This window comes from Acomys russatus, chromosome X (genome assembly GCF_903995435.1).
Source record: "Acomys russatus chromosome X, mAcoRus1.1, whole genome shotgun sequence".
Lineage (NCBI taxonomy): Eukaryota > Metazoa > Chordata > Mammalia > Rodentia > Muridae > Acomys > Acomys russatus.
This window is the reverse complement of record NC_067169.1, coordinates 92,617,421-92,638,353: the sequence shown is the minus strand read 5'-3', so window position 1 is coordinate 92,638,353 and position 20,933 is coordinate 92,617,421. Positions and strand designations below refer to the sequence as shown.

General features: G+C 42.3%; 1 protein-coding gene and 1 pseudogene across 1 annotated transcript; one reads left to right on the top strand and one right to left on the bottom strand.

Moving 5' to 3' along the window:
* Positions 1-20,529, top strand: part of LOC127185400 (PWWP domain-containing DNA repair factor 3A-like) — a 138,275-nt pseudogene extending 117,746 nt beyond the window's left edge.
* On the bottom strand, positions 1,583-4,762 carry LOC127184626 (melanoma antigen preferentially expressed in tumors-like). The gene is made up of 3 exons (XM_051140960.1): positions 4,473-4,762; positions 2,843-3,427; positions 1,583-2,096 (listed from the first exon to the last, which is right to left on the bottom strand). Exons 1-3 carry the CDS (start codon positions 4,760-4,762, stop codon positions 1,583-1,585), a joined length of 1,389 nt encoding a protein of 462 aa, XP_050996917.1.
* Positions 20,530-20,933: the final 404 nt, after the last annotated feature.

The window sequence follows — 20,933 nt, the reverse complement described above, 5'->3', positions numbered from 1 at the left end:
ATCAAACACAGTTTCATAAAAGTAACCACAACACATAAGGAAAATATTATAAAATTTTAAATGATTAGAGGCATGAGTAGGTCCCAGGTGCTGGAGGTAGCTTAAAGGGTTCTTAACAACAGAGAACTGATTGGGACAGACCTTTTATATGAGCAAAAGCCACTGTCACTTCTCCGGTGTGGAGGCAACATTAGACTTCCAGCTACCCAGCAGAAGTGGGAAGTCTTACCCTCTGGGGGGAAGAAGATCTCCCAGCCCCAACTCCTTTCTTCAATCAACAGATACAGTTGGACTATCTCTCAGATTGACAACAATGATTCTCAGGTGTATGAGCAGAAACCAGCCCCTCAAGACTGGCCCAACACCAGGTTCCTACAATTCTTCAACTAGCTGGCTCAGCTTCCCCTGTGCAGATTAAACAATATCCAAAGGCCTAGGAAACAAAAAGGGAAATTGCAGTCCATATTGCCTGGCTTGGAGAGTCAGGGATGCTGCCTCCTTACCGGTCACCCTGCCTGGGAAGAAACCTGGGACCTCACATTCTCAAGAAGCTGATTCCTCCAGAGAAACAGGTGTCCACTGTCTTGGACCAGAAAGATGCATTCTTCATCCTTTCACTGACAAAGGTGCCTCAAGGCATCTATGTTTTAAAATGGAGAGACCCACGGGGAGATTACAGTGGAACTGGACCAGATTGCCCTAAGGATTTGAAATCACTACCTGCTGATCCCTTGCCCTTCTGCCAGGTATTTTGTACAGTGACAGGGGGCAGACAAGAAACAGATGTGAGAGAAAGCTTCCAAGATGGTAACAATGAATGCATGAATTCTGCGAGAAAAGATCCAGTATCATAGAGTCCACTAGGCACTGAACAGAATAGGGAAGAAGATCAAGAAAGATACAACTTACACTCCAAGAGTGAAAGACGACTTTCTACTATGCAGGAATGGCAGATAAGGCACAGAAACGTTCAGCCTCTCTCTGAGTGGCTCGTGTCAGGAGCCTGCCTTCCTTGTCTTTATTGTCAGGCAGCCAAACGGATCCTTGGTAAATGAGTAGGAAATAAATATGAAGACACGCAATGGATAGTGCCTGTACATTTTTTTCTCAATGTTAAATTCGAATAGTTTTCTATAAACAGCTAAACATAGTTTTAAGTTTACAAGTTTAATACAACTTTAGGGATAAACATGTTTGGCTTCAATCACCACCTGCCCTCCTAAGCCACACGTAGGACAAGTTATATTGTCGCGACTGGTGTTAAGTATCCAGACATAAATCTCATTGAAGATGGAGCTGTGACATTTCGTCATGTAGTCTTTCCGAATTCTCTAGGTCAAATTTTAGTAGGTAAGACGAAATACTGTCAAGAACAATAGTCAAGAGACACACGGGTCCTCTCAAACTCCTCCATTTTCTTCCAGGTTATTCACTATTGGGAACACAGCTATACTTTTTAACTGTATTTCCCTACAACACAAGGACCACTTGTATTAACTCTATGGGATCATCAACAACAACAAAGAACCTATTCAGCACTTAGGGGAACATATCAAGTTGAAGCTGTGTTGGAGTCCGCAATTTAACCAGTGTAAGTGATCCAACACATGTCGTCCCTTTCTGCCTCGTGCAGCATGATCTTCAACTGCGCATTCACATCAGCAAGTTTCTGTCGATCCAAACTGCTCCGAACGTGCCATCTCCCATAGCAATGCACGGGGATAGGATAAATCACATATTTCAGCTGCGTCATGGGCATTAAGTACTCAAAAATTCTCCTGAGCATAGGCATAGTAATGGGATTAGAAAAAAAGCTGAACAAACGGAGTTGGGAACAGCGGCTCAGGGCTGGGGCCAGCATAGAGAGTGTAGCATCTGTTAAGAGGCAGTGGTCAATTGCCAGATGCTGCAAGGAACCACAGAGATTCTCCAGGAGACAATAAAAGGGTTCACAATCTTCCCAGTACATTGAATTGTTGCTGATATCCAACAACTTTAAATGATTGACTTGAGGGCACTGAGACAGAAAGTTGAAGTCATTGTAATTAAGTCCACAAAATGGCAGGTGTAAAAAATCCAAATCTGCTGGTACTACTCTGCAGAGAGGAAACACACAAGTATTTCTTGAAAGTGAGGACTAGATGAGTGGAATTATACTCAGGAATCTAGAGTAAACTATTTTGCACATATTTTGCATTAGCAGCTAATGCTGTGGGCTTTCACATACTTAGTAGACTTGTGCATCTGTGAAAGATACTTTATCACTTTAACAAATGCTATTTTAACCTTATAATATGTACAAGATATTGCTACAGAGGTGTGCTGAAATCTCAGTGAAATATATTATGTACTTAATAACTAGAATATAATTAAAGGTCGGACTAGTTCAACTGCTTGAGAAGAGATAGGGCAGAGGGTGCAAGCAAACGGAAGCTCCCTGTGGCCTGTCCATGAATGACAGCTTCCACATTCCCAGCCTGAACCTTGGAGATAGCACATTAGGGAAATGGTCTGGCCCATAGTCTATGTGTATACATGGCTATAAGTATGGTCGCCTGTGCTGTAACATAAACTTTCTCTCAATTCCTCCTCTTCATCTCCTGATGGCTAGAGAAGTACTGCACTGCTCTTTTCACCTTCACTGAGCACACTGCCTGCATGCATTTAGACGACCAGATTTTTGCAACTCTGTTTTTCACTTCAATTAGAAAAAGGTCCCCTTTCTTGGCTGTTTTTACCTACAGCATTGCCCATTCTGACATGGAAGGTGAAAGATGAATTCTTTTTCTCATCTTAAAAACAGGCTACTAACTGAAACCCAGTACCGATCCCAAGCTCTTACCTCAGGACATGTTCAAGATGATCGGTGAGGCAGAAGGAGGACAGGCTGAGCTCCTTGAGGTGGTCCATACTACTCAGTTGAGAAAGGAAATTTCTAAAGGCTCTTCCATGGAAAGATCTACAGGTGATCTTAGACAGGCTAAGACTATCTAAGTTTATAGCCTGCTTCAGAAGGGAGACGACTTTAGTGAGAGAAGCCTCAACAACGTCCAGGTAAGTAACACATTTCAGATCAAGGTGGCTTAAGGCACTTTTGCACTCACTCAAATTCTTAATGCCTAAATCACGGACGCACAGGTGCAAAGATCCCAAGCTCTGCTCAACCTTACTCAGAAGCAAAGCAAAAAATTCATTTTCCCTAAAGGCACTATCAAGGGAAAGGCTCACTAGTAATTCCATAGTTGTCTTGGGGGACTGACCCTCAGATTCGGAGCTTGAACTACTACATTGGCTTTCGACTTTCATGAGAGAGCGCTCAGAGTTAGTGCAAGAATGCAAACAGGGTGTGCATGTAGTAGTGATCTTAGGGCATTTGGTCTTGCAGCCAGGATGCTGAGTTAAATCTAGGATCCTCAGTTTAGGGCTCCTGTAGGTTAAAAAAAACATAGAACAGTTGAGAGACAGCAAATATTAACATAAACAAGCGAAATCAATACTAACGTAGTGACAAAATGATTCCTTTTTTTTTGTCGTTCCATATACCAGCTTTAAGGAAGACTTTCCTATGTAAATACTATATCCTTTACTATCCTTCACTATTTTCTATATCAATTAATTCTCACACGTCTTGCTGCTCGTGCCTCCATTTTATGTATATCTATCAATAGCAGCCTCATGCACCTCTATTACCAAAGAAATATCCTCTGTAAGGCTTCAGAGTTTTTAAGATAACCTCACCTGACAGACCAAACAACTTACATCCAATTTTCAACATCTACCATAACAAACTGTGGAAGATAGAATACTATAGCTAGCTGGTGTTCTCTTGCCACAGGCTCCAGTATAACGTTAGCTATCTTACCATGTATGTTTTAACACATTCTTACAGAAGGGCTGAATTCATGGTAGTAATGTCTGAAGACCGTCAGCCACGGCTTTCAATTTACTGTGTTTCTTGCATGCCTAATGCAGTAATGCAGCGTGAGAAAAAGGGTCAAACTTTACCACTGCTGTCAGTGCATCTTAAGCCCATCCACTGAGGCAGCATTGAACAACAGAACAAAGTTATCTTGGGATCTCCTCAAGTTCATGGATTACTGTGCACTCAGAAAAATCACTTTATTCTTGGTTTACATTTCTTATACTGACTTACTGCCAACAGTCTTTCCCGTGAAAAGTAAACAGCACTCGTGACTGTTTCCTTTAATTCTCCACCAATCTTCAGCAGACTTAACAATCAAGTCTTTCTTCAATGTAAATAGTAATACCACAATTCAAATCCATCAATAGTGTTCTCGATCCCTTACATTCCATATTCAACATTGTAAGACACTTGTTTCAAAGTCAACTCAGGGTTTAGACTAACAGTCTCATCTTCTCTTTCACTACTAGCCTACACTACCTCTGAGAGAATAGCAGACAATGGCATAACCTCCTGTATCTTACTACACCTCCGTTATACAGAATCTTACCTAAAAGCTGGGTTCTCAACAGGAAAAAGCTGAAGACTCTCAACCATGACCTTCCACAGTTGGTGCTGGGCTTCCTGCATGCGTAATGGTCCAACATGGAGGCAGAAAAACGGCCAACTCTTCACCATTGCTGAAAGTATCTTCTCATGTCTACCCTTGAAGGCAGCAGTGAACAATGGAACAAAAAGCTCCCCTGGGATCTCCTGGAGAGCTTGAATTGCTAAAGGCTCATGGTTCAAAAGACATTGTACAGCAATATCCAACAGTGTGGGTGGTTCCTTGAAGTCCATCTTAATGAATCTGCATCAGAGTGAGAATCATTGAGAAAATTTGACAATATCCACAGTTTCTTCTTTGCAACCATTATTAACAACATGATAACTTTTTGTAGTAAAACAGCCACTTCTAGAGACCTCTACTTGTAGGCAATAGACATATGCCTGTGAGTATATTATGGCCTATTTGTATATGAATATACATATAACAACTCCTTTACAAATACACACACACACACACACATAAACCTGTGGAAGTGATGAAATGCCCATAGAAATGAACACTGTTGGTAGAACACAATTTTGATCACTTATAGAAATGATACTTCATCTCAATAGTATACAAGCCATGAAAAAGGAAAGGGTAAGTATATACAAAATGGATAGCATCATCATTATCTTTAGAAAATACTAAGACATCAAATTAACTGTGATTAAAGAGGAAAAACAATGTCATTCTAGTCCATGATTTGTGATACTGGCAACCCCCTTGTGGAATATAGAGATACACCAAAATTGCAAGAGTTATGAATAAAACCATATGGTTAGGGGCTTTTAACTGACCTGAGCCTATACCCAGAAAGAGTAGTCACAATATAATCCTAATATAAAAATAATGTATCCTAAATGTAAAGGGAGAACTACAGTTTAATGAAACACCCCTCCTAAAGACGTCTGATAAAATCCTTACACTCTCTCTCATACGTGGTAACAGTCTGCCTGAAAATAGAACTTCTAAGCATCTAGTGAGGGTGCCACATACAGTGTCAAGGTGGGAAAAGAATTACAGGACATGTTAGTGTAGGGTAGAGGAAGGTATGGAAATACATAAGAATTCCATTAAGATAAGTAACTAATATATGTTAAAAATGAAGGGACCCATGTGAAAGGGAGAAGAAAAATCCCTTGGCTGTCAAGGGATGGGAGGGTTGGAAAGTGTAGAGAAGATTGAGTTGAAGGTGGGAATATGTTTGAACTACACTATGCGATAGTTTCAAATAATCAATGAAACTATTTTCAAAAATAAACCAATGAAACTTCTGTATCGGAAACGCAGTTTCTGAGAAAGTGTAAAGACAAACAGGCCATGAGGATCCTTCAAAGAAATACGGTATTTACAGGGGAAAAAGCAAAGGGGGAAATTAAGAGTCTGATAAAGCAAAAGAAACACAGAATGAGAATATTCTTAACTATTACCTTTAATACCAAATCAAAAAACTTACCGTGAAAAATTGTGCTCAGACGTCCATAGAGATTTTGACATGTACCCTCCTGCAAATAAACGCCTGTAACAAACACAAATGCAACAACTTAAAAACAAAATTATAGACACAAGCAAAACAGTAGTAGGTTAAAAAAAAGATAAGCCTTAAACGTTTCAGTAGCCTGATCTCTTTGTGGATGGGATAACAAGGCACTGAGATCCACCCCCTAACACAAATCTCAGGGTGATTTCCTTGTCAAATCTTAAAACACATGTGAAATACTCATCCCCATGCATGGGCAGCTGCAACCTCATAATTAACAAATGGGCGAGTCTCTGGAGAGACGAAGAACCGCCCCCCTACAGGTAAAAAAAAAGCTTTGAATACATAGTGGGGCTTAGTGGGAAACACACACACACACACACACACAGAGAGAGAGAGAGAGAGAGAGAGAGAGAGAGAGAGAGGGAAGCCGTTAGACTACTGACCTTTGACTCATCAGGGATCAGCACCAACCTATAAGTTAATAAAGATGAGAAAGTCCAAAGTCAATTCTCAATTCTCACACTCCAACAGTGGGCCTAGAAAGAAGCATCTCCAATACTTAGACATTAAATACAAACTGTTTACCCCATTGTGTTTCCTCTTTTTTTTTTTTTCCTCCAGCAGGGTTTTCTATCTTTAAACCGTCTAGCATTTATTCCTTAGGTTACATTTACCTAGTTTGTTCATATATTTGTTCTTACTAGTGTGCTTCTATCCTTGTCCTTTCCCCTCCACTTCCTAACATGTTTCTATTTTTCCCTTCTCCACTTTCCTTTCTTTTATTAGGCATTGCATGTCCCTGGGTTCCTCCCACCCACCCAGTTCATTTGGTCAGTTTACTATTTCCACTTTGGTCCACATTCAGTTTTAACTCTATGGTTCACTGCACAGTATATCTGTGATTCCTGTTCTTTGCTCATTTGTGATGTGGTAGTTGGATGTAAGCACCTTTGTGTCTCTTTACAGATATGGTCTATAATGGATATCCAGTGCTTATTTTTGGTCCTCTCTAAACAGTACTGAAGATTTACCCCACTGGAAGAGGCTGCTCACTAACATCTCCAAATAAACCGTGAAGAGATATCAAGAGCAGGTGATGGAGACATCACAGCACAGATGCATAGGTCATATGAAAAGCACGGGAAACGGTCATAACCTCTCAAATGTGTAAACTAAAGACAATGAAGTGGTTGGAGGGCTCCACTGGGAATTCAAACGCCACATGAAATAGGACTCTCGGGGGTTTCAGAGAAGACACAAAGGAGCAGGTGAAGGAATTCAACAAAGGACCTGGAGATGCAAACCAGAAACATGCATGAAAGGGTCAGCAGGAAATTGTGAGTTTGAAAACAAAAAAATAGAAACATTAGAACTAAATAACGAACAAGCAAAAAGCAGAGTAGAAAGGTTCACCTGCAAACTGTATCAGTTAACCGGAAGAATATTAGGGCTGGAAGAGAGATTCTAGGAAATTCTCCACTTAAACATCAGGATCATAAAAGAAATAAATAACCAAGGTGAAACTCTGGGAAGACCTAACTCAGGTCCTGCAGCATGCTCACCACCCCCAGCAAAGCATCATCAAGGTGGTTTCTTATCAGGGACAGCGGGTGGTTCGAGCTACACAAATCACTAAAGGTAACACATCTCAGAACATAGGATTAGAGCAGAGAGCATGGGATGATCTTAAAAAGAGACAGAAAAGAGTGCTGGCTTAAAAAGGACACATCCTAAAAACGGAAGGACACACAGAAAAGGCCTTGGGAAAAGCTACAGATCTGCTCATGACAAAAGCTCTGGAGGTTCTAAGAGCACACTGCTCGACATGAAACGCTTCTACATGGCCAACATGTAGCTGACATTGGTCCAAACTGTGAAAACCAGAGACCGCCTTATCTAAAGTCAAGGAATAAGACAATGGCGCCTGCTCTCTAAAACCCTTTTCAATATGCTGCTGGAAGGCTTTGCCTACAACAATGATACAAAAGAAGGAAGAAAATGAGATACAAACAAGAAAGGATGGGCTTAAATAATCTCTCTCTGAGCAAGTGAAAAGCTCAAGGGGTTAAAAGAGTAAACACACTCAAACACAGGCACTAAGATGTACCTAACACTTTCACTAATGAAGCAGGATTCACAGCAACATAAAAAACTGTGCAGTTCACACTCACCAAAAATACATGATACTAGGAAAGGAATCAGAAACGCAATTGCAGGTAAAGTGGTTTCATCTTTTAAAACACCTAGGAGTCTACCTGAGGGAGTGAAATACGTGAGCAAATGAAACTTTGAAACCCTGAAGAAATGGAAAGAGACACTAGAAGAGAGAAAGGCTTCCCATTCACACAGATGAGGCAAATGACCATGTAACTGAAAGTTACACACAGGTACAACGAAACGCCTTGCAAAACACCAAGTATATTTAGCACAAACTAAAAGCATGTTCCAAAATACAGAGACAAGAACAAAAGAACACAGTTAGCCAAGGAAAAAGCTGTAGCAAAGCAATGCTGGAGGAAGCACAATACCTGTTCTCAGATGACACTATGGAGCCACAGAAACAAAAATGAATGCTACTATAGGAAAAAGAAACATAAGTAGACCCCCCAGATTGGAATAGATGGGTCAGACATATAGCCAGGGACACTTACACTTTTAAAATCATTTTATTGTTTTTTGGGACAGGGTTTCTCTGTATAACACAGCCCTCCCTGTCTGTCCTGGATGCCCTTTGTAGACCAGGCTGGCCTTGAACTCTCAGCGATATGCCTGCCTCTGCTTCCCTGAGGGCTGAGGTTTTAAGCCCGTGTCCCTCACTTGTCACCAAATCTAAATCAACATAGATCAAAGTTCCTAATGTGTGATGGTACATACAGAAACATCTCTCACAAAAACAGGCTGAAAATGCTTTAAGTAATAGGCATATCAAAACCTTTCTAAAAAGGGACCCTGGAAACAGCTTAGGAAACAACAAGAACTGAGTAAAAGGATTATATGAAGTAAACAAGCTTCTGCCAAGCAAAGAAAATAAGAGTGAAGAGACAAACATCAGCATGGCCACAATGCTTTCCCACTAGCTGACATGATTAATATCTACAATCTATAACGAAGTCAGCATTTAATCACCAAATAAAGGAACCACCAACTAACACATGCCAAATGCACTGAACAGTTCTCAAAGGAATACAAATGGCCAATAAATGGATTTTATGATGTTAAACATCATAGTCATTAGATAAATGTTCATCAAAAGCATTCTGAAAGTATACGGTCCCCAGTCAGAAAGAGAGAAATCAAGAAAACAAGTAACAGCCAGGCCCAGTTAGATATTACGCCCCTCCAAACCTGAGGCCATTTGTTCTTTTCCTAGGAAGGATTAGTAGTAAAGGAAGATGAAGATAATATTTACTGAGCGCTTAGAGACAGATATTTTACTATAGCCCTTAAATGCATCTCTCATTTAATTTTGAGGTATAATTTAATCATGTTTCTGCCATTATAGCAGCAATTTGAAAGACTCTTAATGGATATGAAATTTCCAAAGACCAGGCAACTAGAGAATGGTAGCATGCAAGGCTGAGCCCCCCTAGACAGTTACCTTGCATGTGGCCTAGTCTGAGAGGTGAGGCCAGCATGCAGGCAGCTGTTCACCCAACATCCTCTGCTCTGCTGTACTTTGTTTCAATGTTCTATTTCCTCTTTCTGGAGCTTAGTAAAAATGTTCTACTACAGCTGTTTAATTCAACAGTAGAGTGACAGCCCGGAGAGACGGCTCACTGCCCTTCGAGAGGACCCAAGTTTGATGCCAAGCACCCGTATCAAGTAGGTCACAACTCCTGCTAACTCTAGCTCTAGGAGATCTGACATCCTTTTCTTCCCTCCAAGGGCATTGCGTTCATGTGTATACACAAACACACACAATTTTAATATAATATATAATTTTTTAAAAAGAAGAAAACAGAGTTGGGCACAGTGGCACAGGCCTGTATTCCCAGTACTCTGTGAGTACAAGGCCAGCCTGGTCTACAAACAGATTCCAGGACAGCCAAGGCTACACAGAGAGACCCTGTCTCGAGGGGGGAAAAAGAAATTAAGAAAGGTAAAAGAAAGGAAGAAAGGAAGAAAATAGCTGGGTTTGAGATGCCTTTATTCCCAGCACCCCTGAGGCAAAGTTAGGCAGATCTCTGTGAAATCGATGCCAGCGAGGTCTACGAAGCCAAGTCCAGGACAGCCAGGACTAAAAGAGAAAACCTGTCTCGATAAACAAAACAAAATAAAACAAAAACCAATTTCTTTTTAAATAAAGAAGAAAACAAATAACAACAAATGCTGAGGAGGATGTAGGGAAAAGGAACAGTTACACATTGATGTTGGCAATTTCAGGAAGACAAATGTAACATAGGTTCTCTCATATGCAGTATTTAAAGATGTATTTACACACATATATGTAATATATATGTAGACATACACACAATTGTTCCCTACTTATATTGACCTGATAATGTTCTTTTCTCCCTCCATCCCTTTTCCTTTTCCTATTATCCTTCTACTTCACACAATCAGTCATTATTTTACTTTTATTAAATATATACATACATATTATAAGCTGTGCGTGTTGGCAAAGGCTTTTAATCCCAGCACACGGCAGGCAGGGGCAGGAGGATTGCTGTGAGTTTGAGGCCAGCCTGCTGTACAAAGTGAGTCCAGGACAGCCAAGGTTACACAGAGAAACTCAAAAAGCCAATATATGTATATGTGTGTGTGTGTGTATATATATATATATTGCAATAAATATATATATGTGTGTGTGTGTAAATGTCATAACAAATCCCATTATTTTGCATTTAATGTAATATTCTTAAGTGAGACAAATGCAAATTGACAGAAATTGAAGAAATTTTAACTGGTGCCTGACCAGGAATCTTCAGATATGTTCAGCTTGTAAAGTTCAGTTATGATAGAGCAATTGTCTTTGGAGAAACGATGACTAAATTCACTGAGGTATCCTAAATGGAATCGTGGACCACAATGACAACATTACGTGAACAAACCCATCAAATACAAATGAAATATGTGGTTTACTTATTAGGAGTATTCATCTCCCTGTTTCTGGCAACTGTTTTAGAGTTGTAAGTTGTGTATACTAGGGTAATATGGGGGCAGGAAAACTGTGTCATGAGCCTAAGTTTAGTTTATAATCTAAAGAGGTTGTGAGATACACATCTGTAATGACATCACTAGAGACATCGTAAAGACCCGTGAGAAGTTGCACGGCCACCGTGACTGGGAAAATCCCAAAGCATCTGAGAGCCTATTACACTAAACAAAATCACGTTCCTCTATGGCAAGTATGAAAACAAGGTCCATGAGCATGTACTTGCTCTTCAGGTGTGAAAACCAAGCTAAATTAATTAAATCCTGTAGAAAGCGAAAGACAAATCTACACAGTTCGGTCCTTACTGTTTTAAAGAGCTGGCCCGTAAGAGACGTTGCGGCAGGTTGACGCAGAACTCCAAATCCTCGCAGCACAGCTGTAGAAATACCAAGTCCTTCTCGGGGATGTAAATCTCCTGAGCTACCGCTACCTCGGGAGAAAGGCCGGCCGCCAGAGACAGCACCACCTCAGAAGAAACGCACCAAAGGCAAGCAGATTCAGAACCACTGGGGAATCCGTCCAGGTCACAGATTAATCCCTCTGCCCTTGTCATTTAGCCCCAAACAGGTTTAACTTACTCGTAGTTTACCTAAGTAAGAAGGTTCATGTGTTCAGCAGCAGCAGCCACTCATTTTCGGAGAGGCTTTCCCCATGGCGGCAGCGGCGGCCGAGGCCACGAGAATGAAGGAAGCCGCCCTCGAAACCGTCCCGCCTCCTCCAGTTTAAACCAGTCACTGGAGAAATCTGATTGGCTCCTCGGCATCACCTGACTCGTCACCAGATTCTTACGCCATCCGTGTGCGCCAATCATGCGCCGCATTGCAAGTCGGCTCAGAGTATGCGCCAGTCTACTTCCCTAAATCCTCTTAGACTAAGAAAAAAGAAAGCCACCCATAAAAATTAAACCCATCTCTGAGTGAGACATAACCACCACCTGGCCTCAGATTTTACTAGGCCTGGTCTCAGGCTCAGACAGACAGCCATCACAATTAGTGGAAACAGTACCGGAAATGTTTCATTCAAACTCGAGGATCTCCTGGAACTCGCTCTCTAGATCAGGCTGGTCTCTGTGCGAACTCACAGAGATCAATGCTTGCCTTTGCCTCTGGCTACACAGAGGAATTCTTGTCTCAAAAACAAGACAAAACAAAACAAACAAACAAACAAAAAACAAAAACAAAAACGAAAAATAAATAAATAAAGAGCCGGGCATGGTGGCGCACGCCTTTAATCCCAGCATTCCAGAGGCAGAGGCATGCAGTTCTCTGTGGGTTCAAGGCCAGCCGGGTCTACAAAGAGAGACCAGAGCAGCCAAGTCTACAGAGAGGAATTCTCTCTTGAACAACTAAAATGATGATGATAATAGTAATAATAATAATAATAATAATAATAATAATAATAATAATAATAATAATAATAACAATAACAACAACCACAACAACAAGATGAAGAGGAAGAAGAAGAAAAAGTAATATACATAAATAAACCACAAAAGTTGAGTCTCACCTATTGGAAAACATGGGTCTACCTTAGCACTCTGCTTTCTCTTGAGAAAGATACTTGCCGAGGTGCCTGCAGTCACAAAATGTAGGGTGCTGGAGAGGTTATTTTTGTTTAAGACGAAACTGAGGAGCAAAGAGATCCAATTCTTTTTCTTGAACGCCACCACCAACAGCAAATTGCAGGAATAACAAACGATGTTTTAAAAAGGTGTTCTGAACACTCTGCAGAGAAACCACTATAATATTTTTGTAGGTATTTCAAGGAGAAAAGAATACCTGCTCATCTTAGAATATTAACTCTCAATAAAGATGGTGGCCCCTACTTATTTAATATCTCTTTTTTATCCTACAATACTGATCTTATTCCTCCTTACTTTTCTTTTCCACATTCTCATGCAATTGTATACAATACTGTTGCTCATGGCATATTCTATCCCTTCCTGCCTACCATAGCCTTTCTTGCCTAAGTCCCATGAAAGAAAGGAAAAGCTGCTGAGAGCATTATAGACTATGGAGGTTCAGCCCAAGAGGTTTCAGAGGGCAGTCAAATTAACAACTGAGTAAAAGGCCATTCCTGTGAAATTTTGGCTAAGCACTTGGCTCTGTTGCATTGTTGTTTATCTATTTGCTTTCCCTGCCTCTTTTCTTGGAATCTCCCGGAGGCTAAATTGAGAAGTTTCCAAACTAATTGTATTGGCAGAGGAGATTTCAGGATAGCCTCATATTGACTGGTTATTAGTCATCACTCTTATGCAGATTTGCAATGTTTGAGACTCAGAGATGTTGCTGATTCCAGAGCAGTGAGATTTCTGCCAGGGGAAGCTACCTACAGGAAGGAGATTCATCCCAAGAGAGAACAAAGTGTATAGCAGTTAGAAAAGCTGACAGGATGGCACCATCTAAGCAATTTAATCTCAAGCATGGAGCTACAGGCTCTGGAGCTTGTCTTGCTCGGTTTTGGGATTACTTTAGTCCAGTATGTCCGCAGAGTGGCCCTAGTCCTCCCTTTTGGAATGATAATATATATGTTGTGCCCTTGGATGTTGGAATTATGTAATTTGTATTTTTAAAAAAAAATTTTTGAAGGTTCCTGTGAAGAAATTGCCTTGAGTTAGAAGAAACTGTGGACTTTAGGCTTTCAAGCAATCTGAAGGTCATATCTTTGGTTAGATTTGAGAACTTAACTTCTATGATTTTCCTGAAAATATTTGCTGTGCTTCTTTTTTTCTCCTTTACTTTTTAACTATTATTCAGAGGTAGGGTCTTTTCATTGCATCCCAGATTTCCCTCTTGTTTTGTTCCTGTTTTTCTTGCTGTGTGTGTGTGTTTTTTTTGTTTTTGTTGTTGTTGTTGTTGTTAACTTTTCTCTTTGATTTCATAATCACTCTTTTTTTGTCTACCCTGATATAATCTCCTTTCCACCTCATTCATTTTGATGATTAGACTTTCTGGTTTTTTTTTTTTCCTTTTATGCTGCTTTGTAGTTTATTTCAGGGTGGTTTTTTTTTTCTATGTCTGTATCCCTTCATTAAATTTTTCATGCCTTTAATTTTTCATTATCTTATTTAAGTGTTTGTTTTTTCATGGTCTTCATTCAGTAATTTTTCCATTTCATTTTTTAGCTCCTTGCACTTGTTAACAAGTGCTAATTTGAAATTCTTATATATCAGCTAAGTTGTTTTCATCTGATAATATTATAGTGGCAATTGCTAATTTCTTGAAAACATGAATTGTCTTGGCTTGCTCCTGCAGTCTGTGTTTTGCAATGGGATCTGGACATCTAGAGCTAGGATGTTTGTGGAGTTTCTTGGTCTGTATGGCTAGTCTCATCTTCCTTGAGTATATTTGGATAATTGTTGTTACTCCACTTGTCAGGTTCAAACTCTGTGTTCAGACTCCAAGAAGTCCCAGACTGTCCTAGTGGGTGGGGTGGTAGATAGTGGACAAGGGACAAATTTCCATATCTTTCAAGTTTCAAGTGGTAGAATCCATTGTTTTAAAGTGTGTGCAAAAGGTTTAATGCAATATCAAGTTATTACATCTAATTAGGAATCCATACTTCAGATGGAGCCACAGAAGAGAAGGGCAGGCTAGATAATTACTAAATAATGAAAGCATAGGACCACTTGGATACATAGTATTACAAAACATCATTTGCTTTAGAATGGTTTACAGAAACATTGTTCAGAGTTTAGAACTCTGTCCTTAATTTTTTGCTATGTAGGTCTCTCTAAGAGCTATTTGAACGTTCATACAACATTATCAGCTAGGTGGGGAAGACAGGATTGAAAGAAGCCATAATGCTTTCCTTGACTCCACCATGCCTAGTAGTCCATGGCCATCCTTAAATAACTGGTTTCTTAGGCAATGCTCTATTGCTATGAATAGACACCATGATCATAGCAACTCTTATAAAAGAGAACATTTTACATGGGCCTCTCATACAGTTTCGGAGGCTTAGTCTATTGTCAATATGGGGAACATTGGCTACATATAGGCAGACATGGTGCTGGAGGATACTCTGAGAGTTCTATGTCCAGACCTGAAGACAGTGGGAAGAAAGAGACACTGAGACTAGCTTGGGCTTTGAAAGCTCAAAGTGCACCCCCAGGGACATTCTTCCTCCAACAAAGTCACACCTCCTAATCCTTCTCAAGTACTTCCAGTCACTGATAAGTAAGCATTCCAATATAGCATCCCTTGGGAGCCATTCTAATTCAAACCACCACAATTATTGTAAGAGGGCCCCCTGCCTTAGAAAGCCACCTGGTCTATCACACCTAGAGGGAATTCTGATTAAAGCACCTCTGTTTGGACACATAGGAAAGATATGATAAGGCTACTGCCCCAGTTACTAGGATCCATGTGAGAACACACCAGATTCCTCCTGTCTGTCTTAGGTATATGAATGTGTGGTGGCCACCCCTGGTTGTCTTTACTCTTGCATTTCTGTATGTGTCTCTCTGTTTTTCTGTGTATTTCTGTCAGTTCTGTTTCCTGTATTGACAAACAGCTTTCTCTGATATGAGACAAAGCCATTTCTACTGGCTTTACACTTATACTGCCCTTCATAACTGGACCTGATTCCTTTTGCCTCTGTCAAGTCCCTCAGAGAAAACAAAACCAAAACTAAAAACCATTTCTACCTAAGTCCAGGCCTCTAACTTGTTTGGTTGCTTGAGTCTCACTCATGGTCTAGGCCCCTGTGTGGAATAAGAAAAGGGCTGAGCCTCTCCTTCAGGACTTTGTTATGTCTAAAGAAAATGCACACAGAGAGGGGAAGTAGTCCCTTAAGGTGCCAATTTCTCTGGCTTATTCTAAGCACCCACAGAGAAGGGGAAAAGTTTCCCCTGGGTTGTCCCTGAGAGGAAAAGAAGTTTCACCCTGTCTTCTTCCATAATTTATTCCAACTTTTCAAATGATGATCCATGTAATTGAGAAACTCAAAACCCATCATTCTCTGAGTAAAAGTAGAAAAAACTGCCCCTTGGCTGCATGGGGGCAATTAATGATAGACAACGCAGCCTGGAGAAAAGTAAATTTCCTTTCGGTCCAACACTGACCAATTATACTTTGAACAAAATTTTCATAGTCCTTTTTAGAAGATTTAAAGACATCTCTTAAATGAGTTCCTTTGTCACCCAATTGTCCCCACGCCTAACCCCCAGATATTAGTGTTGGCATAAGGTTTCTGTACAATTAAAATGCTGATATCTGTATCTCCCATGTCTGGTTGCAACCCTATCCTGAGAATCTTCTGTCTCAAATGTTGTGTAAACTCTGCTCCATTATTGTCCCCTTGTATGCCAACAAAGAAGCTTACAGCCAATCACTGAACATGGGAGACAATAAGGATGGAATTCCTGCCAATAGGAGAGGATGAATTAGAAGAGGAAGGAGAGATTTGGCCTGGGGATTGAGCCATGAGAGGGAGGTTCAAGAGACATCAGGAAGAAGCAGAAAAAGGAAAAACTGTAAAACACAAGTATCACTGGGACATAAGCTTGGAGGAAACCAAATTAGTTGAGAGAGTAAAGAATAGAGTTGTGAAGCTCAATATTAAACAAATATAAGAGAGTCTCATTTTGTTGTGTGATAGCAAGATAAGAGAGAATATAAGAAACAAACACAGTTTCATAAAAGTAACCACAACACATAAGGAAAACATTATAAAAGTTTAAATGATTAGAGGCATGAGTAGGTCCCAGGTGCTGGAGGTAGCTTAAAGGGTACTTAACAACAGAGAACTGATTGGGACAGGCCTTTTATATGAGCAAAAGCCACTGTCACTTCTCCGGTGTGGAGACAATGTTAGACTTCCAGCTACCCAGCAGAAGAGGGAAGTCTTACCCTCTGTAGGAAGAAGATCTCTTAGCTCAAAGTCCTCTCCTCAATCAACAGATACAGTTGGACTATCTCTCAGATTGACAACGATGATTCTCAGGTGTATGGGCAGAAACCAACCCCCCAAGACTGGCCCAACACCAAGTTCCTACAATTCTTCAACTAACCAGCTCAGCTTCCCCTGTGCAGATTAAACAATTCCCAAAGGCCTAGGAAACAAAAAGGGAAATTGCAGTCCATATTGCCTGGCTTGGAGAGTCAGGGATGCTGCCTCCTTGCCAGTCACCCTGCCTGGGAAGAAACCTGGGACCTCACATTCTCAAGAAGCTGATTCCTCCAGAGAAACAGGTGTCCACTGTCTTGGACAAGAAAGATGCATTCCTCAGCCTCCCAGTGGCTGAGGTACCTGAAGGCATCCATGTTTTAAAATGGAGAGACCCACAGAGAGATTACAGTGGGCAACTGGACCAGATTGCCCTAAGGATTTAAAATCCCTACCTGCTGATCCCCTGCCCTTCTGCCCAAAGTTTCCTGGGGCCAGACTTTTCCAACATGTAGATTACCTGCTCCTAGCCTCTACAATTCAATAGATTCTAAAAGGGCCCCTGAGGGACTGCTGCAAGAGTTACAGAGCTAGGACTACAGAAGGCCCACTAAGAAAGCTCAGCTTGGTACATCAGAGGCTACCTCTCTTTACTACCATCTGAGGGGAGGCAAAGGGAAGCTGCGTCTGATTAGGGTTGCTGAAATCCTTCAGATCCCAACTCCAAAGGCTAAGAGACAGGTTTGACAGCTCCTAGGTGCAGCTCAGAATTGCTGCCTCTGGACAGCAGAGTTTGTGGAAATAGTAAGGCCTGTATACAGGAGCACAACGAGGGAAGGGTTGAAAGAGTCAGAGCAATCAAGGACATCACAAGAAACTCTGCAAAACTGTCAAAGACCAGCTTTGACACCACAGGGTAAACTGAGATGGGGATAGATAGGCGGCTAGCTGCTCACCCAGCAGACTTCTCTGAGGGTAAAAAGCTTGATTCTCCAGGCTGTGACCAAAGGGAGCTGTCACTGATAGTAGCCACTATAGGGTGCTACTGATAGTAGCCAGCATCCAGTTTCCAGGCCAGAAGTGATTGTAACTAGTGGGGACTGCTGCGGATTGTAATCAGTGATTAGAGAAAAGGAAGGAGAAAACATCACACACACACACACACACACACACACACACACACACACACAGGATGAATGAAGCAAGACAAGCTCCAAAGAGCAAGTTCCAACAAATTCATCAGTTTACTGAATGGATGGAGCATATTCAAAGAGTTAGCTCCAATAGTTTTATTATTTTCTCCCAGAGCTTATATATCCCAGCTCTGGGCTGGTGGGGATTTGAGGGAGAGTCATAGCCAAAACAGGGTACAAGGGTGAGAAGCAGAATTCTTATAGTCAATCCCGTAATCGGGTAAGTCTTATCTCCAGTGGATCTTGGGAGCGATGGAGCTGCCATCGTGGTGTCTCTGGGGTGGAGTCAAGAGTCGCTGGGGCAGCTTTGGCGTGAGAGGCGTGAACCTAGGCGGCTATTCTGTCGACCTTGAGAGCGGTGGGTGTGGTGAGCAGGACAGTGTAAGGCCCCTTCCAGCGAGGTTCAAGTCCTTGAGATCGGTGTCGACGGATGTAGACAGAGTCACCAACGTGGAAGGGATGTCCTGCTGTCTAAGAGTGGCCAGGTTTGTAAAGTTCGGCCAGTGGGGCCCAAACCTGGGCTTGAACCGCCTGGAGTCCTTTAAGGCAGGCCTGTAAGTCAGTTTTGGAAGCAGAAGGTTGATAAGAATTAAGCATAGTAGACAAAGGGGGTGGTCCCCCATACAGGATTTCATATGGGGTCAGGTTAAAGCGTGAGGGAGTGTTTCTGACTCTGAATAGAGCAAAGGGTAGGAGGCGTCTCTAATCTTTTAAGCCAGTCTCAATGGTCAATTTAGTCAAGGTCTCTTTTAGAGTCCGATTCATTCCTTCTACCTGTCCTGAACTCTGGGGTCTGTAAGCACAATGCAAATTCTAATTAATCCCCAAGGTCTTGGCCAGTCCCTGACTTACCTGGGAGACGAAGGCCGGCCCCATATCTGACCCGATTACCTTGGGAAGTCCAAACTGAGGAAAGATGCCTTTCAGGATGGCCTTGGTCACCGTTTGTGCTGTTTTTCGCCAGGTGAGGAAAGCTTTTATCCATCCTGAAAAAGTATCTATAAAAACTAATAAATATCGATAACCCGCATCTGGGGGTTTTACCTCGGTAAAATCCACTTTCCAGTAAGTTCGTGGTCTGTCTCCACGGACTCTGGTCCCTTCTGGGACTTGGTCCTTGCCAGCAGCATTGACTTGTTGACAAGCCTGACAAACATTTATGTTTGCTGAGTGACTGTCCCATATGTGTATTGCTGTCCCTTACCTTAATCAATCTGTCTCAGGATTGGAGGAGTCGTGGCAATCCAAGTCGATCTGTCTCACCAGCATGAAGTCTGTGGCGATCCAGGGTGACTGGCCTGTCCAGAAGGGCGATGGACAGGTGAGTGCTCTGTTCCTCAAGCACCAGTCATTAGGAACCACTTGCCCTGAACAGCAGGGGGTTCAATTAAAGCTCGGGAGGACAGAATCACATGAAGGACAAATCACAAGACACAAAGTGGGAGAGTAAATCTGAAATATTGATCAAGCTCTCAAATTTTATTAGTCAGGCAGCAGTATTTATAAGGCAGAAGGCAGGGAAGATTATTGTTATAGCAACTCAGCTGCAGGCTATCCCAAAACACAGGGAACTCCAGGCAGGGTCATGGTGTCCTGCCACACAGAGAGAGCCTGGCCTGTGGCTCCTCCCTGGGCTCCTTTATGGACTACTACACCACCTGAGCCAGTTACCTGCTAAGGAGGGCCATCCAAGAGGGCGACCTGCACATGGACTTCCCCTAGGTGAGCTGTGCTTACTGGAAGATTAGGAGGAGGAGACAGCCCTGGCTGGGAAGGGGCCCCACAAGAAACTCCTGCCTGACCGCATGAGGCTGCATGGGACAGAGCCAGCAAGAAGCTGGTAGACTTCATCATCAAGAGGAAGGGGGCCGACCAGCACTTGCTGGACATCTTGAAGGGAAGAAACAGTCCAAGTGGCTGGACGACTTCCGGAAATCAAAGAGGGAAGTCTTCTGCATTGAGACCTACTTGGAGGATGACGACCAGTTGCATCTCATGGCCAGCCATTTGCAAGAATTAGCCAAGGAAGCAGATGAGGCCCTGCTCTCGCTGGCAAGAGGAGACAAAGTGTGCGTTACCATGGAGGTTCTCCTTCCAGAAGCAATCATCTGCTCTATCGCTGCCCTGGAGGAGCTCAGCTACAAGGAGGCAGAAGAGAAGTACCTGCGTGGCCCACCCGGGCACTACCGTGAAGAGGAACTCTTCCACAAGACCATCTTAAAGGCTGCCCGCAAGAGGTCAGCAGCCAGGATTCAGACTGCCAGCATCCCTCCTGCGCTTGGTCCCACTTCTTAGAAGGGACCTCCCTTCTTTCTGCCATGACCCCTGCAACTCCCCAAGACAGGAGACAGGAAGCACCCCACAAAAAGGAACATCCAGTAGACTGTAGGGCATGCTATGGGCACTTACTGGGGGTAGTGGACATTTCTCCCTGCCCTGGAAATCAATGTTCATTCTTGTGCATGACAGTGCAGATGTCTAGATTGGCTCTACCAATCCTCGAGCCCGAGTACCAAGATCCCGAGGGCACGCCTCCATGGAACCTCAGCAGCCCTCTATGGAGTATTGGCTAGCTAGGCACACAGCCTTGCACTCCCTACAGGGACCCTATGCACCCAGACAGCACACCAGGTTCCTCCTGACGCCTTGCCTCAGACTCCCCCATACTTCCTTGTCTTCCTCTCTGTCATCTCTCTAGG

What these genes read in the sequence shown, in the direction of transcription:
- LOC127184626 (XM_051140960.1), bottom strand. Translation starts at nt 4,762, where the DNA reads ATGGACTTCAAGGAACCACCCACACTGTTGGATATTGCTGTACAATGT. An exon ending in GTTGAGAACCCAGCTTTTAG is followed by an intron (nt 3,428 to 4,472) that starts GTAAGATTCTGT and finishes TTTAACCTACAG; the next exon opens with GAGCCCTAAACTGAGGATCC. An exon ending in CATCTTGAACATGTCCTGAG is followed by an intron (nt 2,097 to 2,842) that starts GTAAGAGCTTGG and finishes TCCTCTCTGCAG; the next exon opens with AGTAGTACCAGCAGATTTGG.